Source organism: Lemur catta, chromosome 8 (genome assembly GCF_020740605.2).
Source record: "Lemur catta isolate mLemCat1 chromosome 8, mLemCat1.pri, whole genome shotgun sequence".
Classification (NCBI taxonomy): Eukaryota; Metazoa; Chordata; class Mammalia; order Primates; family Lemuridae; genus Lemur; species Lemur catta.
The window spans coordinates 70,682,987-70,707,083 of NC_059135.1; the positions used below are offsets into that span (position 1 = coordinate 70,682,987).

Sequence of the window (24,097 nt, forward strand, 5' to 3'; positions counted from 1 at the left end):
TAACACTGACTACCTTTATGAAGGTCTATGCTCATTTTTCACTTTATATAATCTCGTACTCTTGTGTTTTTAAAAAAATGGGCTTGTATTATTTTTCAGTTTAATAACATCTATTATAGCATGTCATGAATAGTAAGTTACAATTCTTCTAGTTTGCAGCCACGTAGTGAATGATCTCATATTACATAAATATCCCTTGGTCATAAGAGCTGTGAGAACATACGAGATGAACAGGTATAATTAGTTAAGATCGTAAAATTATGTTAAATTTTATTTACCTCCATATGAATCATGGAAGGGGAGAGGTGCATATGTTTGAAATATGAGATTACTTTCTAATGTTTAACTTAAAAAGAACTATCACAATACGTTTAGTCTCAAATCCATATCAAGATAGAGGTGACTCAGGGTTTTCGCTTCAGTACAGGAGCAACACAGAGAAAGAGCAAGTTTCGTTCTGTAAGAGCTTGTGATTCCTATCGCTACGTGTAAGGACGTACAGATACACAGAATAATTAGATTTCAAATTAAAAAAACAGTTCAGGAGCAAAGAAAGTGCAAGAGTGAAGGACATTAGGCAAGTTTTAAGAAAATTGTTAGATAATTTTTATAATACAAAGTAAATGTCTTACACTCGGACTTACCTAGTACAGCATTATTTTTTCCTAGTGAGGTACTGATTTTCATTTTATCTGTGCTCGCTGTTTGGACATTCAGCCTGTTTGTGTCTGCATTCACACTTTGCTTCTAGGAGCCAGGAGTCAACTGAGTTAATAGGAAATCAGTAATTCAGCTATGTGCGAGGGAGGCTCTGTATTCCTAGCAGCTAGCCTCACCTAGGGAGGGAGAGGTAATGAATGGGATTTTGGCAACCCCTCCTGGTTTAGTAACAGAAAAATGGTGGGGCCTAATCTCTCTAATTACACCCTGTGGATATCTTTTCTAATGTCACCATCAAATATTTCCACGTATAACTTCATTCATCACATTGTTAAAATTGTTTTTGCCAACTTGATGGTTTCTGCATCTTATTCCTCAATTGCTCTCACATCAACACAGATAACTTAGCTGATGAGCCTTATGAGGGTGAGCATGTTTACCTCTGTGAAAATTAGACGTCTAACGCACACACAGCAGTTACGGAAGAGTCAAAGCCTCTCAAAGTCATGCTTATTTTCTCCTTAATTTTTTCTTTTGCACGAATATGGTATTGAACAGGGCTGTAGTCCATAAGAAATGAAACCTAGATTTGAAGCCCATAGGCTGGAAGTTAGGTAAAATTCCATTACATTTGAATAGTTCTAAGCAAGCAATTTGTTACCCTTTATCCTTTAGTGGAATTGATGAACAGGTGGTTTTCAGAAGATCACTCAGTATATTTAGCTTCTGAAATTTGAGCAACTCAAGAGCTGATTGGCTGCTCTTGCCACATGATAATTCGGAGCCCAGGCACCCCGCCGGCTTTTGCCTGGGGTTCTCAGGAGGGGAGAGTTGGGAGAGGCTTTGCTGCTGAGGAAATTTATTTGATAGATTGAAGGTAAGGCCAGTTTATGGCTTTTTCTGTACTGTTCTTTCGGGAGATGTTCCACAACTTCCTTTGAAGTATTTTCCGAGGTTTTGGGTCCTAACTGGGGAAATTAGTGGTGGAAATGTGGCCAGGGAAGTCTATAACCCCCATGACCTCACGAAGGCCCTGTTAATATGTAGAGTATGTGATTAGGGTCAAGTCCTACACTAACCGATTTATTGCATGACTGAGTTGGCTCTCTTGTCTAACAAAATTTTTTTTTCATGTTTTGTCTTTGATTTTTTTCCCCCCTAAATATATTAGTATGGAAAGGGATCTATGTTCTATGTTCCTATATTTATCCAGTTCCACTGGACTTCATTTGCCTCAGAAGGAGTGGCAGTTTCGCTAGCTTAACAAAACCAGCCACTGCGGGGTGTTGGTTTACATGGCAAACATCTCTGGGCCGAGGGACAGCTGCTCCAAGTCATCATCCACTTGTAGCGAGAGTCCCACTCTCTGGCGTCAAACAGAAAAGGCCTTGAGAGATCCTTTCGTTATTTCCTGAATTAGAAGCTTAGGCCAAAGACCTACAATCTTATATGTACTTCAACCAATGCTTTAAACTCTGTTATTTTTTAGGTTTGAACAGGAGCTACAGAAACAAAAGAGAAAACCCGTTTAAGCAAATGGTGTTCGGGAAGAGAATAACCCCATTGCCTTGAGGTTTCTACTTTTCTTTTAAAATCTATCGACTGATATATTTTTACATGTAATTTGAAGCACAGGGTATCCTGCAGACGGTGGATTAGAGCAGTATAGAAAACTAAGTCAGCCCTCTTAGAATTTTGATGCTATGGGGAAAAATTCCAACTTCTGAAAGCTAAGCTGACCTTCTTTTCACTAAACGTTTTGCTGGAAAATGTTCTTTCCCCAAATGTTTGAAAATTTAAATTCTCTGTTGCTTGAGTCCAAACTCTCTCACTTCCTTACCTCAATTTCCTTTTACAACTTTAACTAAATCGATCATATAGAAGTAGCAATACCCAACAGGTTACAGAGGGCATACGGGGTAAGAAATTTGCAGCTTCTATTGTTTAGACCTGTATTTTAAATGTCTTCTCTCCCCTACCCTGCAAAAATAACTAAATATGTAGCATAGATTAGCTTTAAATTCTATTTTTATAATGTCATCAAATAATGTCTGTCCTGGGGTTAGATTCTAACGCATTTTCATTTGTGCGGAATATGAAAAGTTTGTAGGTGCCGCTACTACTCTGGGAAAATGGCAGATGACGAAGAGTATGAGGAGGTGGTGGAGGTAAGATAAAGGCAAACCGACAGCCACGTATTTTGTGTAGTGACAATCAAAGCCCGGTAAGGGAGTTAATCATTCGAAAAATACATTGTCTATTATAACTTCACAAAGAGTCATCATTAAAGCATAAGAAAAGAATATCTTACGTTCAGCTTCACTATAATTATGTGGGATTTAGAATTGAAAGGAAATATCAGTGTTTGCCACTTTTGCTTTTCTTTAAACTCTCAAAAAAAAAAAAACAACAAAGACTGGGGTAAAAGTAGATTTTAATTTGTCTTCTAAAACTACTTTCTTCTCCAATGATCAAAGGGACAGAGGCAACGAAGAGAAAGTTCTGAAAACTGAAGTCTGTTTCTTAGTGTCTGCACAGCCAGAGAGGAAAAAGTTAACTCCTTACTCAGTGCTTCAACGAGTTGGTTATAGATAGGGCAATATGGGCTAAATATTCAGAATAATCATACATATGAGATTATATACATGTATGAAATTTTATATATATATATGTGCACTCATGTACATGGACACACACACACATATAAATAAATTCATAAAGGTCACAAGTGACAGTTGGAGCCACACTTTCCTACCAGCTCCATTATATTTACCCAGTGGGACAAGACCAGCATTTACTTTTGAATTTTGAATAAGAACAAAGCCCATAGTAGGTATCTTGAAAAATTTCCTTTGAATTATTGGGGGACATCTGATACATTTTACAAAGTTATTAATTGTTAATTTGATATTTAATCCTTGTGTTTTTATCATGTTATGGTTTTTCCTCACCAGCTCTTACCTTTAGCCTCACATACTAGAAATAAAACATAACGGCTTGGGACTATAATCCATATAAATACATTGGCATGAATCTGAATGTGCTTAATAATTACCAATTAATGATTATGATCTAAACATATGAATATTTCCAAGTACCTAAGGCATTTGGAGGCAGCTTTGAAAGTCTCTGTTTTTTGATAAAGACTGACATTAACTAAAAGATCTACCCAGAACCAAATTCCAGATTACAGTGCCAAAATTTGTCTTTGGAAAATTATTTTAGTGACTAGTCTATAATTAGATGAAGGAAATTTTATTTGATTCTATGAATAAAATTGCTTTCATTACTGAAGGATATGAAAAGAAAAAACCCAGAATGAATCTCATACGATGCAACATTCAACCTTTCTGGCCACATCTTTCATGCTCAATATTATCACTAGTATGTATTTTACTTATGTCCCCAAGGGTCCAGAATAACCACTATCAAATGCTAACACTATAAATTAAATTGTCTTCCTTAGGATGATAATACCAGGAATACTTTTTAGCCTCCAACTTAAATATCCTTGTCTTTCTTAACATAATTCTATTCATTTGCCACTGGAAATTTTCCTTAGTGCTAGACTTGATTGATTTAACTAGATGTCATAAAAAATGCAGCGGGCTATTTTTAGGTGTCCCATCCTTGCCATTTTGTTCTCATTACTGCTTCTGGGTCTGACCAGCAGGTGATAAACTAATAGAGTGCTTGCCAGAGAGTATTGAACTGAGGTCTCTTTGATCTCCCAAAGGATCATGAGAATGGGATGGTAGGAGATTTGAAAAAGTTGTTAGGGAAGAGTTCAGAAAATGGAGAGGAGCTAGCCTTAAAAATGTATCTCCAAGGGATCTTGGATATCTGAAAGAAAATTTTACTGTCACTCTCTACTCATACTTAAACTTGGAAAGAAAGAGAAAGAAGCAAGGATGTACTATCTAATTAGTGGCACAGATCTAAAAAAAAAGTGAGATTTGGCACACAAGTTAATGCCAACCATTTGGATAATGTTGCCTTTTTTATAAGCTTAATTCTAAGATATATTTACCAATGGTGAGAGTGTAGCAAAGGTAAAATTGGGTAGTTCCCAAAGAGCTGCTTTTACTTGGATGCTGAGAAAATCCAAAATAGTTATGAATCTTTCATTTTAGTTCAATATTTGTTCTCGATGTTTTGTGTGACCAGAGGAATGGCTCCATGTGGCATCAGCATCAAACAATATTTCCTGAAGTGTCCAAATGGTGTTTCTCATGTGCTGAAGTCACAACTGGGAAAGAGCAATTCTCTGTCCTGTGAGAGCTTGCGATTACTGTCGCTATGTATATGGACACACAAACAGAATCAGATTTTAAATTAAAAAATAGCACAAGAACAAAGGACATTAGACAAGTTTTATACAATTGCTCTCAAAGGTGAGATAGAGCAGGTGACCTACTGAAAACAGTTAAATAATTTGGCGATGGTTTTCCCCTCCCGTCGAGTGCTATATATGTTTTGGTGCCAGCGATAAGAAAAATGAAGCAAAAAGTGTTACAGATTTTGTTGATGAGAAAATGAACCATGTGTTTCATTTTTATCCCTTTCCTGTCCGGCCTGACCTACAGAAGCCTTTCCTTCTGTTCACCCCACAGAGCTGGGTGAGGCTGGGGGCAGGATTCCTCTCTCCTTACACATCTGAAACCAAATGTCAGCCAGTTCCTATCTGCATCTATTTATTGCTGGTGATGTCAGAAGCAGAACAAAAGTAGACTTGACTTCAGATCCAGGCTTCAGGCACCCCAGGGCCACCAGTGGCAATGGCAGCCTACCTTTCCCACATTTTGCAGTGAGGAATCTTCTCCTTTTTCCCTTCTTCCCTTGGCATATGCAAATGTTCATCTTAGCACCTGGTTTAGAACCATCATGCTATGGAAAAGGACTCACCCATTACTCCAGAAGAAACACTTATTACTAAGTAGTCAGACGGGTATAGGAATCATTGGGATGTGTATATGCTTTCGGATCTTATTGTTTTCATGATACAATCCATCTAAAAATGTATTCACACTGCGGTTTCTGTTTTGTCTTATTGTTAGTTAGTAAACAGCAAGTTTTATCGCAGTTCCTCTCTGCCCAGCCCACACACTCAGGATCTTATTATTGTATTCTGTTCTCAGCAAATTCTATCTCGGGGATCATAAGAAAAAGCTTTACTTGTCCCTGTAAAATAGCTTCCCCTGATTACAAACCAGCCTCAGGCACTTTTCTCATCCCTCTGCGTCTCTTTGTCCAGTCTGAGGGCATTCCCTTTGGCTTTCCTGAAGTATCATAAGGTGATAAGGGGTTTCAAAGTCTGAACAGGCTCCCTCACCTACTCCCTCCCCACAGATGTTCCCAACCAGCTCAGCTAGTGAAGTCACCTAAGTGGGTCAGCTGAGGCAAGGGAGAGGTGACTTCTGCTTTTGGTTCTCACGAGGATGCCTCTGTGCTCTGTTTACAGTACTACACAGAAGAGACAATTTACGAAGAGGTGCCGGGAGAGGTAAGGCCACGTCCACACATGCATGAACTACTTTCTCATTAAAGCAGGAAGAGCCTTCTCCTCTCTCAGACTCCCAAGGCCACAAAAGTGGCAAATGAGATTATCCCAGAGGAGACCTTTCACCCCACCTGTGCCCTGAAGTTGGTGGTTAAAGCACAAACGTTACCTGTTTGACAGGTTACTTCACCGTTTTCGCTAGTCAACATACCCAGGAAGGCAGGGGATTGTTTCCCATTGCTCATGCGGTATTTTTCGTGTAGATGATGCTAATTTGGGTAGTGTCAGTGGCCATCATCACTCTCTGCAGCAGAGGATGGCCTTGGCCTTGTGATCAGCTTAGGGACCAGCAGTTTTATTGTGCAGAGTTGTATCTAGCAGGACACCATCTCTGCCATTAGGGATGATGCCTCCAAGGCTTTGTTCCTGATGATGCATTCATTGAAATGTTACTCAGATTTTATTTTTATTTTTTATTTATTTATTTATTTTTTGAGACAGAGTCTCGCTCTGTTGCACGGGCTAGAGTGAGTGCCGTGGCGTCAGCCTAGCTCACAGCAACCTCAAACTTCTGGGCTTCAGCGATCCTACTGCCTCAGCCTCCTGAGTAGCTGGGACTACAGGCATGCACTACCATGCCTGGCTAATTTTTTCTATATATATTTTTAGTTGTCCAGATAATTTCTTTCTATTTTTAGTAGAGATGGGGTCTTGCTCAGGCTGGTCTCGAACTCCTGAGCTCCAGCGATCCGCCCACCTCGGCCTCCCAGAGTGCTAGGATTACAGGCGTGAGCCACCGCGCCCGGCTGAAATATTACTCAGATTTTAGCAGGTTAGGAATTCTGAGAAAACCATTCCCATAAATATTCCAAGTTGGAACTCTTTTTTCCTCCCCCAAGGTGAACTACCTCTCTCATGCTTCATTTTGTGCATGGAGCTGTTTCTCTTTGAGCATGACAAACAGTGATACAGATGGTTCACTGTGAAGCCTGCTCAGAGAGCCTGTGACTGCAGGAAAACTAACATCTGTAGATGCTGTAACTTGGTTACTTTCTCACAGTCCATTATGCATTAGTGATAATTGGCGGAAAGCAGCCTTTTAGTAATGATCTGACAACACTACGAGGAGTGTTCATGGATGTACAATTTCCTTATTAGGTTCTCTTTGCATAATTGATGCTAGAGCTCTTTCTTTGGTACAGATGATATTAGCTGTGAAGAAAATGATACTGTGAGATGGATTGAAGACTTGTATCCTTATCTTCTTTTCTTATAGTCAGTGTTTTTAACCTTGGACTAGACCCAAACTTTGAGTCTTAGCTTCTTCCACTATAGCCTGTTGTAATTTCCCACCCATTGCATAGATAGGACTGTTCTGAAGATAATTAACCCATTATGTTGTCATCATTATTCTTGTCCACCTGAGCATCTATTAGTGTAAATGGCACTCCAGTTCACATTAATTAGCAGATTAAGCCAAGAGAATGGTAATCTCTTATAATACTGATGTGATTCGTTTTTTTTTTAAGAGCATTATTCTTTGTCTCATTCTACTGTGGAGAAAGCCTCAATTGCCTGCAGAACAAGCAACCACTTTTCTCTTAGTCACTTAAAAGTTAAAGTCAAGAATTTGAGCTTCATTTGATTGTCTTAACCTTTTGTTTCCCAGTCTCAAGTTTGCTTTTTACTTTACCCAGACAACTTAAGAATATTTTCAAATGTTTGATAATTTTTTATTTCTGATTTTAATCTTATCTTGAAGTATTTGAGTGTCTTTCTGCAAATGCAATTTTAAGACAACATTGTAAATTAATAAAGCATAATCTTTTAACCCCATACCATCTCTAACAATCACCATTCAGATTTGTGTAAAATAATGTGCCTTCATATGGATGGAGTGTGTGGTTTATTGCTTTGGCCTATTTTAGATAGGGAGAAGTAACATCAGGAATGTAAATTGGAGTTAGGATAATATATACCAAGATTATTTTCATCACAATGTTGAATTACGTGTTAAATTTTCAGACAATAACAGAATACTATGAAACTACGACTACTAGTACATCTGACTATGAGCAACCAGAATATTCCAAACCAGCCCTGGCACAGCCAGAACCGGCAAAGCCAGTGGAGAGGAAGAGGGTCATCCGGAAGAAAGTGGACCCTTCAAAGTTCATGACCCCCTACATTGCACACAGTCAGAAAATGCAGGATCTTTTTAGCCCAGTAAGTTTCAAACAACTTCTGCTAACCCGGTTTTATTATTGAGAAATTACTGATCTCAAACGACTGTGGTTTGGATGCTGGCTGGATTTTGTTTCTCAATCTTGTATGAATCAAAAACTTATTTTGCAAAAATATAGGCTCTTGTGACTCTTGAATTTTCCTTTTATGCAACCAATTTGTAATATAGCATCAGAGAAAGCATTCTTATTAAAATTAATGAGATTATTCCTACAAAATAAGCATTATAAGGCAACTATAAAGCATTTATTGGTGTTTAATCACTATTAGTTAGAAAGATGAAATCAGAAATATACATTTAATTGAAGTCTGTTCAAGGAAGCTACATAACATATATTTAAACTATGTCTGAGCAAAATAGCCTTTTAAGTAGACTAGGTAACAGTATACAAAAAGGTCTCTAAGAGGTGTATGGTGAAGAAGAACACATAGTTTAGAAAACCAAGATCAGGCTAAGAATTCATTTGAAATTGAGGATCAGAATGTGCTACTCTGCCTTAGAACATGGTTATTAACCATGGCTGCACATTGGAACCCACTGGGAGCCTTCAAACTACTGATGCTCAGGCCACTCTAGTTTAATTGGTCTGGGTTTGGGAACCTGTGCACAAAGATTTTTAAAAACTGCCCATGTGATTCTAATGGGCAGCCTGGGTTGAGTATCCTTGCACTTGATGGTCCTTGGTCCTTAAATCCCCATGAATAGTCTGTAAGTTACACTGATTGCCAGCGGATTTAGACTCATTTCAACAGACCTAATTTATTGATTATCCATGGTGGGCTGAGGTCTTGCTGGGTGGCTTGACTGTGTGTCCTCTGGAGGCTTGGAAAAAGGAAAGGTAGCTCAGGGGAACTCTGGATTATGTAGGACTAAATTTTATGTCAAAAGCATCCTGTTGTGATTGGCCAATAAATATTCACTTTTAGTTAAGTATTAACTCCTGGAGACTATGTGGTAAATTGCAGTTCAGAGCCTCGAATGATCTAAGACTTAGGTTTCTAAAAACAAAGTTTTCTTTCCTCCTTTATTGCGGCAGTATTCATCAAAGATAGGAAATGTTTTGAGTCAATTTATCGCTATAAAATCTCATTAATTCAGATGCTATGAACCTAGAATTTCTGATATTCTAATCAGACTGTTGGCAAAGGTCTATAATATTTTTAAAGTGGTTAGTAACTAAGTCAATAGTATAATTTAGATAGTTGACTACTTCACTCAAGAGTACTCTTAAAGCATTTTTAACGATAATTATGCACATTATTATTAAAGCAAGAATCCATTGTGCAGTTAGCAGAAATAATAAAATTGCATTTCTTTACAAAATATTCCATCATTCAGATTTTCCATTAATTCAGCTGATGTCTCAGCTATCCAAACCACTGGGGTTTAGCTGCAACTTCTGAATTAAAATTTTTTGCATTGTATTAGCAATCAAATCTTTTCAGACTTAACTCAATTTCTATATTTATTTTCTAAAATAATTGAAGTTCAGGCTTTTTATATGTGCATTCATACAAAAAGAAAAAAAAGCATTCAGAGAATCATTTTAGGGCATTTCCAAGACAATAGTCTGGAATAAATTTGTACTGCTTCCAGGATCCAACCATGTTTAGGAAGAGCAATTAACAAATCTATTTTAGTTTTTGCTGAGAGTCAGGGTAGGGGACAAAAAGAAAGCTATTGCAATTAATAATTGTTAAAACTTGGAGGATTCTTTTTTTTAATCAGATAGGGATGCATATGTTGCCTGAAATTTCTGCTGCTGTCTTGTCAGGTTTTAGGCTAATATCTGATATTCTTTTCAGAATAAATACAAGGAGAAGTTTGAGAAAGCAAAAGGACAGCCATACGCCAGCACAACCGATACCCCAGAACTTCGCAGAATCAAGAAAGTACAAGATCAACTCAGTGAGGTGGGTGGCATTGCTGAAAGAAAGGAGAGAGACATTCCAAAAACATGTCCACCACTGAGCATTGAGGGCTCTAAATATGTGTAATGAAAATTAGGAGTTGAATTAATGTGAGCTACTCCAGAAATCTAGAAAAAGCATTGACCAGAGATCATATTGCTGTAAATGTGAACCCAAAGGGACTTCTAAAAGCTTGGCTTAGTAAGTTAGCTTAAGAGAACACTATGAGGTGGAAACTCCAACCCACTGTGGTCCTCCATGTTGGAGCACAGTGAGGCCAAGGAGTGGCAGGTGGAAAATCAGCCAGGATGCTCTGTGGATCCTTGAAGACCACCGTTTTTGTAGCTACAATGCAGAAACTTTCCTTTGTGATGCAGATATAGAGTCATTAGGTTAATGCTCTTTGGTTGTAAGATATTCTTTAATATACTCACATGTTTATGCCTGTTCTGAACTCTAATTGTGCATTATTTCTGCAGGTTAAGTATCGAATGGATGGCGATGTTGCTAAAACTATCTGTCACGTAGATGAAAAAGCAAAGGATATTGAACATGCAAAGAAAGTGTCGCAGCAAGTCAGCAAGGTAAGGCCGTGGTATTGTCGGTTGGGATACTCCATAGCATGTGTATTACCTTTGCCTTGTCTTAGAGGAGGAAACTGGACAGGCTTGATCCTGCACACCAGGCCACAGGCAGTGTGAATCCAATGCCCACATACATCAGGGAGGCTGCATGGATGACTGAAATGGCTTGTAGGAGCTTAGGGTGGATTGAAGAGTCCATGCCCTGCCCAAGGAGGCAACTGTGGCTCAGCTCCAGGCAGTCGCTGCACAGAATGCAGTCCTAGTGTCACCAGAGTCTCTTATTTATTTTCTAAAGAAGTTGAGGAGCTAAATTTTCATGAAAAAATTTCCAAATTTCAAATGTCGGCAACTAATTAAAAACATTTTAAAATACCGTACAAATCAAAAGAAACATATCTGCTTGCCAAATTGAGTCAATGACTGATTGGTTGCAACCTTTGAAAGGAATCTATAGGAAATTAGAATCATGATTTAGTTAAAAAAATTAGAATTTTTGAACAAAAGCTTACTACTGCAGGAAAAGTATTACAGGACATCGACATGGTCAGTGCTTTCCTGGTAATGCACTGGCAGCGTTTGTGCGAGGACACCTTTCAACTCTCCTTTTGTTAAGTCCTCGTGCCCTTGGGTGAACCATCAAGCCACAGATTCTCTGCTTCTTCTGTCTAGGTTTTATACAAGCAGAACTGGGAAGACACCAAGGATAAGTACCTGCTTCCCCCTGATGCCCCTGAACTTGTCCAGGCCGTTAAGAACACAGCCATGTTCAGTAAGGTAAGGGCTTCTGCTTCATTGCTCTTCTATCTTCCTACGTCATCCCACCGTGTACTTTACAGCGATACTTGATAAACTCTTGATGATCTGGAATACAGTTCCCCAAGCTTTCTGTGAGTAGCCTTGGGGCACATGGGACTGCAGCAGTGGGGCTTGGCAAAAGGAACTGTGAGGAAATCTCCTGGGCAGGGTGGTGGAGAGAGTAATTCTGCACAAGATGAGGGTGGGGAATGTCTGGGGAGAAGAAAGATGCACCTGAGAACCAGCTGAGAGATCCACAAAGGTAGTTTAAATTTTTCTGCAGACCCTGTGCTACACTTGGGATATCCCTGGCTGTTCCTCTCATTAGAGGTTTATGTTGTGACGGACACTATGTGAAGTGCTTCCTGGTTCCTCACACTTGCGCTAGCACTTGTTGCAGGAGGCAGAGATGAAACAAAATCTGGCACATCTGCCGCTCTGAAAATAAGATCTGCCAGGAGAAGCAGGTCACGCTATTAATAAAAATGACTTGGGTTGGATGGAAAGGGGGAGGTTATCTGTGGATTTCATTTACCTTTGCTCTCACCTTGCCCTTGGTTCTTTACGCCATTGATGGATGAATTCAACGTTATGTATTTTGTGTAAGCGTGTTGCACTTTCTTATAACTTTTCACTCTTTTCTGATTTAGAAACTGTACACTGAAGACTGGGAAGCAGACAAAAATCTGTTTTACCCCTATAATGATAGCCCAGAACTGAGGAGAGTTGCCCAAGCCCAGAAAGCTCTCAGTGATGTAAGTGAAGTGCAGCTGGCACCATTTAGGTGTGCGGAGTTGGGAAAACTTGAATTATAACTTCTGGCCAGATGTGCACTGTGATTTTCTTTAGAAAAGACTAAATGCCATATCACATAAGAGTACATCTAGAATCGATATACTTTATGATGTCTAATTGAAATTATATATAATTTACACTTTATGTTAAGTATAATTTAGTCTAATTCCCTCTTCTTACACGTGATGAAGCTGAGTCTAAGGTTACATAGGTAGTTAGTGGCAGAGCTTAGATCTGTGATCCCAATATTCTCCCCACTACAGCAAGAGTCCTTCTTTCCCCTTGGCTCTGATTGAAGTAGTTCTGTGACAATAGAGTGACATTTAAAAAAAACTATTGGAATCACAGATGCCTTTCTAAATCTATTAACTAAACAATGTTGTCAAAGGTTTTTGCCTTGCTATCCTAATCATCAAGTCTGAATTGGGGTGCAGCTCCCTTTTTCTGCATGGGGTACCTGACTGGTGAACTTGTCAAAATGTGTTTGAGTAGTTATCCCACAAAGAGCTCTTGCCATCGGTGTGCGTAGAGGATATTTCAGAGTTAGCAAAAAATCAATAGTCCCATTTGCCAGAATTTTAATATCATAGGTGTTGAATACGGTATATTAGAGGAACTTAAAAGGCCTAATGGCATCCTTAGGTTTGAAACCAGCAGCAGCAGCAGCAGAGAGCCTCATTTGGGTTTGGCACTTCCCTTTGTTTCGAGGTACTTTATTGCTTGACTCCTGCATTTGCCGGAGGTCATACTGAAAATCCAGACCACTGCTCTAGTCTTTAGCAGAACACTATTTTATAAAATGACAAGTTATTTGACATATAATTGTCAGATAGACCCCTAGAACCTTGTATACTCATCCAGATTTAGCTAGTTAGTTGAGACTGATTGGGATTTGCTTCCAGGGGACCCTAGGACCCCATCTTCCCTGGGACCAAAATTGTACAGACCCATTTGATGGTGTCCCCATCTTTTTAGGTTTAATTTTTATTGCCACTCATTCATCTACAAGTTCAGTGTGCATATTTTCTATCCTACTTTCCATGTAATGAGTTAAAATATGGCACAGATATACTCCTAACTTTCCATAGGTATGTTAGGAAATAGAGAAGGCATAACAAAATTTTGAAGTCATGTAGTACATGGTAATTTTTAGGGTGTGGGTACCTCCTGCTTCTCTTTCAAGATTAGCTTTTCAGTTTTGTATCTCGTGGATTCCTAATATTGTTGTGTGGTCTTTATCAAGTGATCAATAGTTACTTATTGAAAGTCTATTATGCATACATACCTGGCAGGTTAGAAAACTACTCCAAGAAGTTTTCATCCTTTCTTCTAAGAATTTATAATCAGGCTGGCAAAATAAGAGTGTTCTATATTAAACAACAAGCAAACAGTTAAGATCAAAACAAAGCCCAACAGTCTGATTCCTGCTATGAGAAAGACAGGACACGTGTGAGTAAGCAGAGAAGGCCACGTGGAGGTGGTGATCCCGAGGGCATGGCAGGTGATGAAGAAGAAAGGCATTTCCAGCTGAGGGAGCCCTTGAAAAGGGGACAGAGGTGATGCTGAGTCTGGAGTTTTAGGGGACAAAGGAAGTGAATGATGTGGGTGCCTTGTTTGGAGGGCATTTCCGAGAATGCCAGCAGCTGGAACTTGAAAATGAGACCAATAGCTTTGATGTATGGAGAGCAATAAAAGGCATCATAAGATTCTAGAGAGGAAAACAGTGTGTCAACAGTAGACTTGGGAGGAATTTTGATGGGGAGTATGGTGGATTGGGACTAGAAAAAACTGGATAATTTTCAGTAGTCTATTTTAGTAATATAAGTGGATCAGAGGGATGATGGGGGCAAAGGAGAGGAAGAAATGAGTCTCAACATAATAAGTATTAACAAGTGTTAATGACATTGGACTTTGGAGATGAAGGAGAGAAAGAAGCCACAGAGGAGTTTCTGACCGTAGACTGGTAGTCTGAACAAACAGTGGCTCAGTTGGTGAAGATGCATTAATGGCGAGAGAAATAGAGTTGAGATAACAGAAGCAATGTTCAGATTAAGGGATCCTACAGATAAATTAGAAATTTCATACCATTGCATAGCTGTGAGATCAGGACAAGAATTAATATTTGAGAGTCATCAGAACAAATGTTATAGCTGAAGACAGGAAAATGTATGAGGGAGGCAGAGGAGTGCATGGCCAAGGGCAGAGCTTTGGAGGACATCCACACTTGGGGCATCTGGAAAGGAGCCAGCAAAAGGATGAGGGAACAAACAGAGAAGTTGAAGGGGGACCAGAAAATGCCATGTCATGTAAGCCTTGGGAGAGGTTTCCAAGAAGACACTTAATCTCCTACTGTCTCCCTTTATCCATAAAACGGAGGGATAAAGGTTTCCCCTCCATGCCGTGCTAGTGCTGTGGACTTTGAAAGGTTGGCTGTGATTCTTGAGCTATGACAGAGGACATAATGAAGGAGAATATACAATAATGAAGTGGAACCTTCCCCACCTTTCCTCAGAAAGACCTGGCAGTTAAGGCATAGCTTTTATTTTTATTGCAGACCAAGTATGCACTCAGTATCACATTACTGCCATGCCTATTAATACTGTTGTCAGCCCCATGAACTTCTATCCTTACCAGGCATAAAATCCTAAGCAAGCTGTTGTTCACAGAACATACCACTGGATAGACATGTAGATTTCTGGCTAAGGACTTGGGTTTAGAGATTCCCTCTCCCTCTGCTGTACTTTCTTCCTGTGTCCCTCTTAACCTTACTTAGCATGTTTTCCTTATTGTCTAAGCAGAGACTAACTATTAATACTTTGCTCAGGCTAAGAGAATCTTTAGGCTGACCCAGAGTACAGAATTCTAACTAGACAGAATTCTAAACAAGGTTCCTGAGAAATTAGGACTTCTGGATCTGATTTCTCTGAAAGTTCTTGACAGGATGTCATACTTAATAAGCATTTGTCCTGTTTGAATGTTGCTTTTTCCCTAAGGACTTAGCCAGCCATGGAAAATCAAGTTGCCCTATGCCTAAAATAAAGTCTTTACTTACAAGAAGTTAAACAGTGGAATTTATATAAACACATTTTTAAATCTGTGTTTTGTATTCCAATTGATTTAATGTTCAGGAAAGCTTTTGTTATAGGCTCTAGGTAAATATTATTAGGGTAAGATATGATTAGATTTGGTCAAAGCATGAAGATGATTGGGACCTTGGAATGATCCAACTTCTTTATTTTATCAATAAGAATACTGCCATGTGGAAGGAAAAGTAATCTGTAGAATTTGTGTAGCATGAGAGTGGGGAGGATAATTCTCCTCTTCAGACTACCCCTGTGGCCTCAGTGTATAAAACACAGGTTCAGAAATGAATCATTGATCCCTCGCTCTAGTCTGGTACTATGCAGGCCACAGGGTTCCCAATGAAAGGACATGTCCTCTGCCATCCCAGATTCACAGTCCAAGGAGGGACAGACATGTAAATAACCAGTTACAGTGTCATCTGATAACTCCTTTTAAGAAGATAAGGGCCCAGCTGAGTGAGATCCCAGGAGTTCATCACATCTGCCTCAGGAGTCAGGGAGGGGTCGGGAGGGGACACCGTGCCTGTCCTGAGCCGTGGAGAGGGAGCAGCAGTTTTGCAGACAGAGGAGGAGAGGGTATAAAGTGTAGCATGTATGAGGTCCTGAGGTATTTGAGGGCTTCATGTGTCTGGGGACCCATGAATAGTTCTGCATTGTGGGAGGCAGGGGTCACGACAGGTAGAAGAAAAAGCCAGAGGAGTCAGTAATGAAGAAAGAAATGAGAGCAGGAATGAAGGGGATGCATGAGTTATGGCCACCATATTTATTTGAAGGTGATAGATGGAGGCCTTTTGTAGGGTGCAGGGAAGGGGCTAATGAAGAGGGAGAGGTGGAAGCTATGGGAAAGAGAAGGAACAGCTGATTGAGCTGGGTACAAAAAAGAGGAACCAGAGGGGATGGCACCCGGTGTGGGAGCCGTGCTCTGCGAGGGGCGGGCGCGGCAGGGGTGAGCACGGAGGAGGCGAGTGTACAGCCTCTCTTTACGCTATAGACGAGGAAGCTGAGAGTAGGATGGAGTTGACTGGGGACTTAGGGATAGTGTTGGGGTTTTATATTAGCCCCTGGGAGCAGGAACCGACCAGAGACACAGCATGGGATATTCAAGCTTAATTGAAGACAAAGGGACAATTGAAGTCACAGAGTATTGGGCGCAGAGCCCTAAGCAGGCTGTTGTTCACAGAACATATCACTGGGTAGGCACATAAACTTGAGGCAAAGTGCTTAAGTTCAGAAGCTCCCTGCCCGGTACTTCTTCCCACATCCTGCTTAACCATACTTACCATGTTATCACTGCCCAATCCATAGAGTTGTGTGATTTTCTTCAGTAGCGTTCAGCATCCTGGGTATAGGAAACAGAGGAAGTACGTGGTTGAGCTGATCCAAAGCTGAGGGTTTGTTAAGTGGGTGTGGAAAAAAGACAAGAGATTGGGAGTTGAGGATGCTGATTAAGAGAATAATTGCAATTACAACTCATGGCATGGAAATTAATGGAAGGAAACAGGGTAGGGCCATGAGTCCTGCAGGGGAGGGAAGATTCAAAGAAATAGAAATCACTAGTAATACTGAGAGAACCAGGACATGTCACATCTATGAGGATAAATTATGGTCACATGGTATAGTAAAATTTAAGACTTTAAATAAAGATGAAAATATAGTCTTTTTCAAAAATACCAACAAATGGGACACGGGACATAAATAATTTTCTGTGGCTCTCGAGCATCCCTGTCTTATTTTTTCAGGTTGCCTACAAAAAAGGTCTCGCTGAACAGCAAGCTCAATTCACACCTCTGGCCGATCCTCCAGAAATAGAATTTGCCAAGAAAGTAACCAGACAAGTGAGCAAGGTAAGTAAATTGAGCTGGGCCACTGTCTCCCTTGAAAGCCCTGCCTAATCGTTTCAACCCTCAGAAAAAGTAACTAAAGGCAAACCTAAAGACAAAACATAAACACTAAGAGTATTTTTAAATATGACCCCCAAAATCTCTACAGCAAAGGCAATACACCCAGGAACATCATGAACTATGTTAATGAATGTATAGCCAGCTTGGTGACTCAGTAATTAAAATATGTGAAAGTTACCTTTTGAAAACAGAACCCATGTCCTAATGTCACTTGATAGCTCCTAAGAGTACTAGTAACAGAGTAAGCGAGTTAATCACACCCTTCCATGAGGATCTGGTTTAATTCGATGTGAAGACCTCATATAGTTGGATGCTGTCAGTCAGACTTGGAAAATTCAGAAAGCAGGAGTGGGCTCCCAGACAGAGCTTAGTTGACAGCAGTGGGCAGTGCACCTCGTAACTTTTAAGGTCCTAGCAAACAGCTTAGTCTGCCTATATTTAGGCTGGTAAGCTAGCGCTGGGGAATGCAGCCCCGTCAGGGAATGCAGAGAGACAGATGTTCAACTGATGAAAATGCCGTGTTAAATTCCTATTTTGAATTGGTCCAAATCAGGCCACTTTCTCCTGTGATATTGCTGCTTTTAAACACCTTTCTTTGCCCTCTCTGGAGTTGAGTCTCAGTTTGGTCATCTGCTAGAAACCTCAAGATTTCTATCTTGTTTAAGTATTTTGGGGGAAAGCATTTGTCTAGTAGAGGAGAAGGAGGAAAAGATATGGATGATACCTCTATCTGGTGATGTTTTTTAGTGTCTGATATTGCAGATTGTCTAACTGTGTAACCAGGGACTGTTTGGATAAAGGATCTAGTAAGTATAGTAAAATTTCACTAATAGCAATACCGCCAACCTGAAATATTGCCCAGGGCTAAGCAGAAATTAATTTTAGAACTGTGCATAAAGAGATAGTCTACTGAAAGTGTTGATATTGTAAATAAGATTGGGGAGAAGGACAATTTATCTTTTTGGAAGAAAAACAAAAAGGTGTTTTCAAGTCATCATTTAGAAAGAAAAAGGAATCTATTTTTCAGTTTTCATTTAAAGCATATTTTAAAAGATATCTTTTACCTTATTTGAGTATGCAGTATGGGTACTTAAAAGTGATTTTTTAAAAAATCACTTTCTTAGTCCTCTATAATCATCCTCTCCAGCAATTTAGACTTGCCAGTTAGCTTAGAGCTGTTCTCTTCGGTACAGTAGCCAGTAGCCATACATGACTAGTGTGCACTTGAAATGTGACAAGTACAAACTGAGTATATTAGTCAGCTTAGCCTTCTCTAAAAAATACCACAGGCAGGGTGGCTTAAACCACTGACATTTATTTCTCACAGTTCTGGAGGCTGGAAGTTCAAGATCAAAGATTCACTTTCTGGTGAGGGCCCCTTCCTAGTTTGCAGACAGCCACCTTCTCCTTGTGTCTTCACATAGTGGAGACACAGGGGGAGCTCTGGTCTCTTCCTCTTCTTGCAAGGACACTAATCCCATCATGGAGACCCCCCCACCTTCATGACCTCATCTAAACCTCACTACTTCCGAAAGGCTCCACCTCTAAATACCATCACACTGAGGGTGAGGGCTTCAACATATGAATTTGAGGGTGACACAAAGTTCATCCCGTAATACTCAGAGTCCTATATGTGAGAAATGTATACTGGATCTTGAATACTTAATATGAAAAAAAAAGAATGTGAAAAATAGCTCATTAATTATTTTTTGCATTGATTACATGTTGAAATGTTAATATTTTGTGTCTCCTGGGTTGAGTGAAATATATTATTAAAGTTCATTTCCCACCTGTTTCATTTTACATTAAAAAAATGGCTACTAGGATGGCTTGCATTACACATCCTTTGTACTGCACCACTCTAGTTAGGTAAGGTGACAGCATTGGGTACTTTGACAGCATTACCAGACCTGGGTTGCCCTTGTGGAATAATAATATGAGCTAAAGGGGAGGGTGGCTGTGGACGAAGGTCACCAGATTTGGCCATGGTGACATTATTCATCTCGGTCTTACCTGGATTTAAAAGTTCCTAATGACTATAATGCATCCAAAATAATAGTCATGTTGGGGAGCAATGCTCTTGATGGGTAGGAGTCCATCCAACAACAAACCATCCGACAGTGACTTATCTGTGGGACTGTCTTCCTTTCTCTTAAAGTCTTCCCCACTCTCAAGCAGATTTGACCCATGTTTCAGCAGCATCATATCCTCTTTCTCTCCAAAATAGGTTTAAAGGAAAACTCTCTTTTATGTTCTCACTCTCATGCAATTTAATTAAACTCAGCATTTTCTTGTTGAACTATGTCTCCCAGATCCATCCTTTGTCTTACAGCTTCCAGTTCAGATAGTAATGATCACATATCTGCAATGATTATATTATTATTACGTTCTGTTTACCAGCCTTCTTTGCTGTATGCTTGTCAGAATCAATTTTGTCACCTTGGTCTTTGGCCAAAGCCATCGGCTATGTGCTGGCACCGCTTCCTGGTTCAGCTGCATTTTGTGGCTGTAACATAGATGGATGGGCAGAGTTGTTCATGTGAGCAGGCACTACAGATGAGGAAACAGTGCACACTATGACCACCCGAAAGTGGGGTTCTGAATGCAGCATTGGGAAGTCCCTCTAGTGTCTCCGTGCCTGCCTCTCCACTCCCTTCCAGATCACAGTAGGAAAAATATAAGATTTCAGGTTGGAGTTTCCAGTTGATACCCAACTGGAATTTAGAATTAAAAAAAAAAAATCTTTCAGTGACATATTGTTACACAGCATGAAAATGCCAGGCTCTGATCTTTTGAAACCATGAAAACTCTTCTACCACGTAGGATTAGGGAGACTCCCATTGATTTCTCTAGAAGAGATTCAATTGAGACAGGAAGGTGGCCCTGGGCCCACTGTGGGCAATAAAAATACCATTTGGGACCCTTTATGCCCATTCTGAAAGGATAACTTTTCTATGAATGGAGCCATCAGGAGTCCCATTATTTAGCTACTCACAGAAAAAGAGAAGGGTGATTATGTGGCTTCATATTCTTTTCATTTAATAACCACATAAAAACTACAGATGCAGGTGTGGAAAGCAGAAAATGAAACCCTGTGTTTATGTAACGCATTAGGTGCCTGGTTTGTGGCCCAATGGAAGCTCCTCATCTGCCCTCCAGGCAGGAGGAACCATAGAACAGGGTTCAATCCTACTATAACTTGCCAGAGAGGGTGTCCCAGAGCTTGTAATTGACTCAATGTACTTTTCTCTGTTAAATAAACCAAAAAATTCAAGAAAAAGTTAACTCGATTGTCTTCTTCAGATTTCCATCGGTCAACTCCAAACACAACAGAGCTGGAGAGAAGTGTTAGGGGGAAACCCTTGGGGTTGGGGTTGGGGGGGACAATTGGAGGCTGGACCCCTGATATGGGTAACACATCTCCTTGTATTGCCAGACGTGCAGGGTGAGACCCCTTGGCTGGCAGAGAGGGTCCCACTTGGACACGTCCCTCTCTCTTCCTCTCACTACTCTTGCTATTTGCCCTTTCTGCTTCTCTCCTACCCACAAATGAAAGGGAAGTCCATAACTTCCTCAGTAGTTAACAAGCTCCAGCCTCCTCCTGTGTAGTGGAAATCTTCCCAGACCCCGTAGTACTCAGGAATAGATTGCAAGAGATCCATCTTCACCCTGACCCCTGTCTGCTGCTGGGTAGGGGGAAATATGGAGCTGTGGTTCGTGAAGGTTAAGAAGGGAGAAAGGACTTTGGATGTGGGTCTTGGGCAATCTTACACTCTTGTTTTGCATCTTGTTTTGATCTCTTTTAAAAAATCAGACATCTATCTCTCACTGTGAGAATTTCCTACTCAATTTTCCTCAACAAATCTACATATGTGATACCTGTTTCTATAATAGCCCAGTGTTTAGACATTCTTAAGAATATCTGTTGCCTTCTCAACTTTAAATTATATCACAGAGTTCTCTGTATCTCAGTTTGGTATGCCTCAGGCCCAGTTGTCCCTTCCCAATCTAGAGTTTTCCTCCTTTGACAGCAAGCGAGAAGAAAGGCAGATCCTTCTAAAAAAATTGTAGGTCAGGAGATCTTAACCTGAGGTGTGTGCATATCAAGAACCTCTGTTCTTCTGGAAAGAGATAAAGAAGAAGAAGAAAAAAAAAAAAGAACCTCTGAAGCTGTTAAGTGTTTGTGGACATTTTATAGCTTCTCAGATTCTTGAAGAGTCTATTTCCCAAAAAGATTAGACACACTTCTATAGACAGTCTTAGCAAATCCAAATATCAATTTTATTGACTTCAATTCTTTAAAGCTTCAAAAGAGGAGGGTAGATAAATTAATCGGCAGTATAATGTAAATCTTATCTCAGCAAAGATTTCCCTAGAAGAATTGTCCTCCCCCGACATGTACTAGCTTCTTTTTTGCAGAATTTCTGTCTGTTATGAGGATAATGATAATAATTATTTTTACAATTATTATACCCCACATTTGCTTAACACTGTAAAGTTTACAAAGCACTCTTTGGTATGTAATCTTATTAAACCCCCGGCAGTCCCCTGTGTAAATATTATTGCCAGCACTTGTGGCTTAGATCACTGAAATTGGAGAGGCTAAGTCATACTTTTGTAATGATGGAATTAAGTCTTGGGCCCAGAGTTTCTGAACTCAGGCCCATAGCTCTAAAATTTATAGCTATGAAAACCACTTGACTATTAATTTGCATATTAACTTTTTGAGAAAAAGGAAATGGAACATTTCAAAGAGGGCTGGGCTTCCTTGAACTCTTAACTCATTGGCTATGTACCTCACTCTCCCTTAGTTCTTGTTCTGTTAAACGTCTACCAGAAAACCTCTTTCTTTTTCCTTGAATGGTATGTTGGAGTGTAAACATACAAACACCTTGAGACCCATTAGTTATGTCTGTTAACACATTTCTATGAGCCACAGTTGGAAAATTGCTCTAACCCAGCTAAGATTCTGGTTCATGGGCTCAGGTTTGGGATTGGCTAGGTGAATTCTGTTCTAAGAACACCTAGGCCAAGGTAGTACAATATCATGTATCATGGTCTCAGTTCAGTTTAGTGTATGTAGTTAATAAACATTTATGATGTAACATCTGCGTGCTACATTTTGTGTTAGATTCTGAGGATATGAAAATGAAGAAGACATAACACTTCTCTTCAAGGAGTTTACAGCCTGGAGTTGGAGTGGGTGGTATTTGGAAGTAAGATGGGGCAGCAGTTCAATTTTCAAATTACTTTCTAGTTCCTATGAAATGTCTTTAAGTTTATACTAGAGGGTATTATTCATTAACCTGCAAATCAAATTTGATTGTGATTGATGCTTTCTGGATAACTAGGAGTTTGGGTAAAGCTTAGAAATTAATAGCTAAGTTCATCTGGCATGGAGATCTCTCTTTATCCACCCTCGCCCAACTTTCTTGTTGAGTAAAGTGACACTACACTGGAAGATTTTTTGAAGACATCTATTAAGGACCTAAGAATGGCCCGCTCAAGATATTTTTTAAAAGTTAATCATTATTACATAATTTGTTGTCTTATTTGTCAACTCCTGGGTTGTGCTTGTCTTATTCTCTTTTCTTTCTTCTTTCTTAGCAAAAATACAAAGAAGACTATGAAAATAAAGTCAAAGGAAAATGGAGTGAGACACCTTGCTTTGAAATGGCAAATGCCAAAATGAATGCTGATAACATTAGTACAGTAAGTAGGAAGGGTTTGCTGATGTCCTGGGAGGGGGACCCCTTTCCTTAATGACTTCTCACCACCTGCTGTACCTTGAGTGGTGCCAGAACACTTGAGGCCCCTCTTCTCAGGGACAAGACCTGGTGTGAAGATTCGGTTAAGAAAGAAATTTCACAAACTCTCTTTTCTTTTGAGAAATATTATTTTGGCCAAATTCCTAATTATTTCTACCTCAATTTTCACAGGAGCAACATGGTGAGACCCTCTCACTGACTGCAAAATGTAGTTAATACAAATCAAAGGGGCTCTTTTAATTTATGCTTTGCCTGGGAAACCAAACGGTACATTTTCAAAGTGTGTAGTTTCTTCTCACTGGAAAACATAAGTCTAATTATTGTTTTTCCTTTTTCTTAAGTTCTCTGCTCCTAGCCTTCGAGAGGTCTTTCTTGGTGGCCAAGAAAAGCCTTTCTAATTATGCTTTCAGCCTATTGTAATTGTTCCAAATCTCTGTTAAATTGCTACCCATTTTTGCAATGGTACCACATTCTCTAATTGTATTCTGACCTGCCTAAACCCAAGGGAGTGTGGTTTTGGGTAGCGTCTCCAAATCCCTGTGTCTTCCTATGTAAAATCTTGCATAGTGTCTTTCACAGCAGTCCTCCAGTATGCTTAATGTCTTGCAGAGGAAATACCAGGAAGATTTCGAGAGCTTGAAAGACCAGATCTACTTCATGCAGACTGAAACTCCAGAGTACAAAGTGAATAAACAAGCTGGAGTGGCAGCTAGCAAGGTAGGAAGAAACTGTTGCATTTATCTTTATTGTTTGAGTCAGGGTGAATTTCTTATAACTCTGATTCTCGTAGGTAATGAATATGGGAAGGGTGGATGGTTCTTGGGGGAACTACCAGGGTTGAGACTAATGGATCCCA

At 39.8% G+C, this 24,097-nt stretch overlaps 1 protein-coding gene across 1 annotated transcript in view; it reads left to right on the forward strand.

Moving 5' to 3' along the window:
• The first annotated feature begins 1,459 nt into the window (after nt 1-1,459).
• NEB (nebulin) overlaps nt 1,460-24,097 on the forward strand; it is a 202,699-nt gene continuing 180,061 nt past the window's right edge. The window contains exons 1-12 of the mRNA XM_045558869.1: nt 1,460-1,537; nt 2,150-2,233; nt 2,764-2,828; nt 6,122-6,163; nt 8,186-8,386; nt 10,211-10,318; nt 10,795-10,899; nt 11,569-11,673; nt 12,345-12,449; nt 17,312-17,416; nt 23,081-23,185; nt 23,851-23,958. Of these exons, the coding sequence (XP_045414825.1) occupies nt 2,793-2,828; nt 6,122-6,163; nt 8,186-8,386; nt 10,211-10,318; nt 10,795-10,899; nt 11,569-11,673; nt 12,345-12,449; nt 17,312-17,416; nt 23,081-23,185; nt 23,851-23,958 (1,020 nt within the window). The 5' untranslated portion in view covers nt 1,460-1,537; nt 2,150-2,233; nt 2,764-2,792. The remainder of the gene's footprint in view (nt 1,538-2,149; nt 2,234-2,763; nt 2,829-6,121; nt 6,164-8,185; nt 8,387-10,210; nt 10,319-10,794; nt 10,900-11,568; nt 11,674-12,344; nt 12,450-17,311; nt 17,417-23,080; nt 23,186-23,850; nt 23,959-24,097) is intronic.